General features: G+C 55.2%; 1 protein-coding gene across 16 annotated transcripts in view; it reads left to right on the forward strand.

Moving 5' to 3' along the window:
• GGA3 (golgi associated, gamma adaptin ear containing, ARF binding protein 3) overlaps positions 1-6,164 on the forward strand; it is a 32,892-nt gene that overhangs the window by 8,825 nt on the left and 17,903 nt on the right. For 8 of the 16 annotated variants that reach the window (XM_036338932.1, XM_036338945.1, XM_036338944.1 and 5 more), the window contains 9 exons: positions 330-524; positions 922-1,003; positions 1,106-1,222; positions 1,476-1,715; positions 2,071-2,141; positions 2,326-2,630; positions 2,830-3,053; positions 3,345-3,514; positions 3,889-4,017. In XM_036338932.1, the coding sequence (XP_036194825.1) occupies positions 330-524; positions 922-1,003; positions 1,106-1,222; positions 1,476-1,715; positions 2,071-2,141; positions 2,326-2,630; positions 2,830-3,053; positions 3,345-3,514; positions 3,889-4,017 (1,533 nt within the window). Of the gene's footprint in view, positions 1-329; positions 525-921; positions 1,004-1,105; positions 1,223-1,475; positions 1,716-2,070; positions 2,142-2,325; positions 2,631-2,829; positions 3,054-3,344; positions 3,515-3,888; positions 4,018-4,209; positions 5,862-6,164 lie in introns of those variants that run through there. The other 8 variants (XM_036338933.1, XM_036338941.1, XM_036338939.1 and 5 more) reach the window with 5 other exon arrangements.

Consider the following 6,164-nt stretch of genomic DNA (forward strand, 5'->3'; position numbering starts at 1 on the left):
CACAGAGAGGAAGGGAGAGAGATTGTTAGAAACATCGATGAGAGAGAAACATCGATCAGCTGCCTCCTGCACACTTCCCACTGGAGATGTGCCCGCAACCAAGATACATGCCCTTGACCGGAATTGAACCCGGGACCTTTCAGTCCACAGGCCGACGCTCTATCCACTGAGCCACACCGGTTACAGTGGGACAGGACTTTTAAAACAAAAACCTGTTAACGGTCTGAGGCCCGTGGTTTCCAAGCACCATGTTCTCTGGTGTGACCCATGCCTCGAGGGATTGTGTGGGGCAGTGGGACTAGTTGAGCTTTCTCCTTGATCCTTTGCAGGATGAGGCACGGATCCAGAAGGTGACCAAGCGTCTGCACACTTTAGAGGAGGTTAATAACAACGTGAAGCTGCTCAGTGAGATGCTGCTTCATTACAGCAAGGAGGACTCGTCAGAGGCAGATAAAGAGCTCATGAAGGTAGCTCCCCCACCACGAGGACAGCTGGGCTCTGGGCAGGGAGCCAGCCTTCGCCAGGTGCCTGCTCTGTTGAAGATGCTGCTGCACATCTGATGGTCCCTAACTTGCCCCGGGCAGAGGAGCTGCATGTGCACGACTCTGACTGAGACCTGTTCTCAGCCTGGCCTCCTGCAGAGGCCCCCGTGCCCTAATGTGGCACCTCAGTTCTTGGCCACAGATACTTTGAAGTCTGAGTACATGCTGGCAGGGATGTACTTGCCCTTGTCCATCCTGGTGACTTCTCTGCCTAAGCAGGTATTTGGGTGTCAGTGCGGTGCAGGCTGGAAGCAGAGGACTTGTGCTCTGAACCAGCTCTACCAGGAACTGACCGTGATGCCAGGAGAGCCTGTGATTTTGTGGGCGTGAATGCTAAAGGAGATGATCTCCAAGGTTGTTCTGTCTGGGTCTCTTTCAGGAGCTGTTTGATCGGTGTGAGAATAAGAGGCGGACATTATTCAAACTAGCCAGCGAGACAGAGGACAATGACAATAGTTTGGGTGAGTGGAAAGACTAGTTGACAAGTACGACCCAGGAATTGGATTTGTGTGTGGAGGGGGAGTTGTCGGGGCCAGAGATGAGAAGTCTCTTTTCTACTCTAGGGGACATCCTGCAGGCCAGTGACAACCTCTCCCGAGTCATCAACTCATACAAAACAATCATTGAAGGGCAGGTCATCAATGGTGAGGTGGCCACCTCAACCATGTCTGACTCTGAAGGTAAAATGTTTCGGTTCCTCATTCTGAAACCCTCCAGACCAGCCACCACCCCCGCCTCCAGTGTGTCAGCCCACAGGGCTCAAGGGGATTCTAAATGGTTCTCCAGCTTCCCAGAGGGCAGGGGGTCGGACAGGGCTTTCTCCGCCTGCCTTCACTTTTCTACTTGGCATGAATGCCCTGGGGTTAGGCCAGAGGCTGCATAGCCACTCCAGTGCCCCTAATGATTCCTGTCCCCTTCCATTCACTCCTCCAGGACACCACCACTCCAGGAACCAAGGCACTCTCATCGACCTTGCAGAGTTGGATGCACCGGGCAGCTCAACCCCCGTTTTGGCCCCCGCCCCACCCTCCTCCGGCATCCCCATCCTCCCTCCACCCCCCCAGGCCTCAGCACCTGGGCGCAGCCGCTCGTCCAGCCAGGCGGAGGCCCCCCCAGGGCCCAGCAACACAAGCAGCGCCCTCTCCTTGCTGGATGAAGAGCTGCTCTGCTTGGGTGTGTCCTGGAGGAAGGCTGTAAAGGGCTTCTAGCAGAACCAGGAGAGAGAGGGCATGGGATTAGGTGGCCTGTATGGTGCCCCGGGTACTTCGCAAGGATAGGGAAGCTCAGTTGTAGGGAGAGAAAGTCAAGTTCAGTGTCCCTCACGTGTCTGTAGTCGACTCTGGGTGGAAACGGTAGACCCAGTCTTACTCTGCTTCCATCTTCCTTGGAACACCCCCCAAATGTCAGGCCTCCCCTCTGGAGGTCGCCTGGGGAATACATCCTTTTACTGTGGGACCCCTCCTCAGATGGTGGAGCTGGAGTTGCCCAGCCCTGCGCCTCTGCTCATCACAGCCATCTTTGTTCTCAGGCCTTGCTGACCCAGCCCCTACGGCTCCTCCCAAAGAGTCAGCTGGAAACGGCCAGTGGCCCCTGTTCCAGGTAGGTGTACAGGTGACATCACTGAGACACTGGACAATCTTGTCAGTATCTTTCCCAATTAGTCCTTAGCCCCTGGGGCCCTGTCCTTGGAGGGCTGCTAGTCCAGTGGGATTGCAAAGGAGCCAGGAGTGGAGAGCCAAAACCCTCCACGCCCCTGCTCACTTAAACTTTCCATTCCCCATAGAACGAACAGTCGGACCTGGACTTCTTCAGCCCCAAACCTGGGACTGCTGCTTGTAGCCCCTCAGATGGGCCTGTCCTCCAGCCCTCAGCAACCCCTGCAGGCAACTCCCAGCCTCCACTGCCACCCCCCTTCCCAGCTCCTGTGGTCCCAGCCAGCGTTTCTGCTTCAAAAACAGGCTTTTTGTTCCCCACTGGACTGGCCCCAAAGGCTGAGCCCACAGCCCCCGGGTACCATGGCTCAGCTTTGAGTGACAGCTCCCTGCACCAGTTGGATGCCCTCGATCAGCTTTTAGAAGAAGCCAAAGCGTAATGAGTGGGAGATGGGGGTTGGGCTTAGAACCAATGGGGTTGGGGATGTTCTTTTGGTCTGATCTGAGACTGGAATCTGAAAGCTAGGGGGTACATAGGAGCCAGCTCTGGCCTGGGGGTGTGGGAGGTGCTTTGTGAGAGTTGGCCCAACAGTTCTGCTTGGTCTCTGACTGGCCTTCTCCTTCCTGCCTCCCAGGACCTCAGGCCTGGTGAAACCCATCTCCTCCAGCTTCTTCCCTGGGGCCACCGCCTCCCCTCTGATCCCCAGCAGCACCTCAGCTAGGCCTCTCCTGCCGTTCTCCACGGGGCCTGGCAGCCCTCTCTTCCAGCCACCGGTCTTCCCATCCCAGGGGAGCCCCATGAAGGGGCCTGAGCTTTCCCTGGCCAGTGTCCATGTCCCCCTGGAATCTATCAAGCCTAGTAGGTGTTGGAGGCTTGGAGTGGGAGAAGTGGGGCCCCTAACTTACAGCGTTGTGGGGAGGGGTGGGTTGGTGCAGGCTGTCCTTGCCCGGGTCCCTTAGAGTCAAACGTGACCTGTTCCCTTATTGTCCTGGCTAATGCGCAGTCTTGTTAAGTTCTGACAGCAGTCCTTTCCCAGACTCCTTCACGGAGCACTGCTCTCCCCACTTGGCTGTAGCAGACACCCCCGGGTTCTGCTGGGGATTGTTGACCTGCTCGCTCCTTCCACACCCACGTGCCACCTTCTTACAGGCAGTGCCCTTCCTGTGACAGCCTATGATAAAAACGGCTTCCGCATCCTCTTCCACTTCGCCAAGGAATGTCCACCAGGACGGCCCGATGTGCTGGTGGTGGTTGTGTCCATGCTGAATACGGCTCCTCTGCCTATAAGAAGCATCGTGCTACAGGCTGCAGTACCCAAGGTACTTCCCAGGGCCTCGAGAGGCAGAAATTACTTTTATCTTGACCCCACTGCATTGAGTGGCCAGCAGGCGGCAGTATGTCCCCATTGTGACCCTACTGCAGGGGTGGGCAAACTTTTTGACTCGAGGGCCACAATGGGTTCTTAAACTGGACCAGAGGGCCGGAACAAAAGCATGGATGGAGTGTTTGTGTGAACTAATATAAATTCAAAGTAAACATCATTACATAGAAGGGTACAGTCTTTTTTTTTTCTTTTTTCGTTTTATTCATTTCAAACTGGCCGGATCTGGCCCGCAGGCCGTAGTTAGCCCACGGCTGCCATACTGGGTTCCACCTGCCGCCTCTTCAAAAGGAGCTTTCTCTTCCTCTTTAGTCAATGAAGGTGAAGTTGCAGCCACCCTCTGGGACGGAACTCTCTCCATTTAGCCCCATCCAGCCACCTGCAGCCATCACCCAGGTCATGCTGCTGGCGAATCCACTGAAGGTGAGCTGGAAGCCCCAGGTTAGGATCTTGTCATCACCACCTTCAGCCCTGCCCACCTAACCAGAAGCGCCATGGTACTGTAGCATTAACCCTGTCCCCCTCCTCCCCTGGTTCAGTGGCAGAGTGAGGATGGGGTGGTGGGATCAGGGCCTGTCCCCCAGCACGAAAAACCTCGAGGTTATAGTCTCACACACTGCCCCTCTGTCGCAGGAGAAGGCAAGGCTGCGGTATAGGCTGACCTTCGCCCTTGGGGAGCAGCTGAGCACAGAGGTGGGTGAGGTGGACCAGTTCCCCCCTGTGGAGCAGTGGGGGAACCTATGACCCTGAAGGATGCGGTCATCTCCACTCTGAAGCCCAAGTAGGCCGCCCCGAGACAGACAGGAGGGCTCTCCGGGTCGTCATTCTCCGTGTCCTGACCACAGCTGGAGCTTTGGTATGGAACAGGGGCCCTGGGCATTGCTGCCAGGAGCTTAACTGTGATGGTCTCTCCTTTGGCCCCTTAAAGGACCTGTTTTTATCTACCTGTGTGACTTGAAGTGGCCATGTACTGTTGGGCGGGGTGTGGCCCCGGACTCTGCACTGTCGCCCTGGGAACACAGACTTAAAGCTGGAGTAGGTTTTCCCCTCGTGCTGGCACCCTGCTGCCACAAGAGAGGAGGTCTCTAAAAAGACTTGGGGCCCTTCCTCAAAGACCAGGTCCTCACTCCCCACCTCCACCATGCTACTCTGTGCTCCCCTTGCTGGCAGGCTCCTACCTCCAGGAAGGTGGGCAAGGTCCAGTGGTCCCAAACGGGCCTGGGCACGAGAAAGGAGTGGGTGTGCTGCCTTCCACGGGCAGTGCCAGCCTGGAATGGCCACTGGATAAGGTTGTGCTTGTCCCTGGCGATGGCAAGCTGTGTCCTTTGGACATCTCAGCAGGACGTGGAACTCAGCCTATTAGAAACAGAACTTGGCCCCAAAGCAGCCTAAACTAAGGCTGAGAGAGAAGACAGAAGAGAACCGTTTCCCCTTCTCCGAAGCAGGTACTCGGAGCTTTCTGCGAAAAGTGTGCCTCCCGACGCGGGACCAGGCCAGCCTATTCACTACCTCTTGCTTGGCATGAAATAAACTGCTGTCTTGCCCTTCGAGCCCCTGAAGGGAGGACAATTCCTGCCCCCCTCTACGTCCTCCTGCCTTGGCCTCCCTCTACCCCCAGATGGCCTGTCAGGACAGAAGTCACAGACAGGAGGCCTCAGGGTCAGGCAGTTGCACTAGACTTACCTGCTGCCCAGAAACTGACTGTCCTCAGCTGCAGGGGGTACTGTCAGCGAGATGTTGGGTCTGGAGATGGTGAGATTGGGGGCCAGGCTTGAATCGAGTCACCAGACCTTATTGCTTGAACAGTGCTCAGCCCAGCTAGCTTGTGCCGGCCTGTAGGCCTCCCAGGGCAACAGGAAAGTGAGAACCACCAGCTGGGGAAAGAGGACACAGCTCACCTGAACTCAGCTGGACGGGCTCAGAGCCATCTCCAGGGGAAGGCGGCACAAGCCACGCTCCTGGATTCCTCCCTGTTCCTTGCCAGGCTTCCTCACCTTCCCCTTCCCTCCCATCTCTGGCAAGCAGGTTTCACTGCTTCGTTAAGATAGGTCAAACGTGAACTGATTTCACTCCTTACGGAAAAAATCCAAGAGTTTCCCAGAGGCTGGCTGCCGCAGCCCTGGAAAAGTCTATGGGATTGCTACCTGGAACTGTACCTTTACAATGAGGTTTAGACGTTAAAATTATTTATGAGTGTGACTGTTTCATGACAAACAGCTATACTGGATATATCAACTCTGCTGCCCTTATTTTACTGCATGTTAAATAAAACCATTTTCAACCTACTTGGAATTCTTCTAATACAGATGCCATTCACCCCATTGGGAGGGGGCTCCACTGATGAATTCTAAAGGTAGACATCACCTAGGTTTTTGGGTTTTTTTCTCTTTCTCCACCTACGTTTTTGTTAAAAAGTACAGGGTCCTGGACCTTTTTCTTTTTTAAAAGAGATAACCAGAAAGTTAACAGATCAGTGTTTCGGATGATTCTCAGGTGAGGCCATATTTCAAGGTCCTGTCCATGTTTCTAATTATAGGCAGGAGGGCACTGCACTCACCATAACTTGTGGGGGTGCCTTTTTCTCTAGG

Source organism: Myotis myotis, unplaced genomic scaffold (genome assembly GCF_014108235.1).
Source record: "Myotis myotis isolate mMyoMyo1 unplaced genomic scaffold, mMyoMyo1.p scaffold_m19_p_17, whole genome shotgun sequence".
Taxonomy (NCBI): Eukaryota; Metazoa; Chordata; class Mammalia; order Chiroptera; family Vespertilionidae; genus Myotis; species Myotis myotis.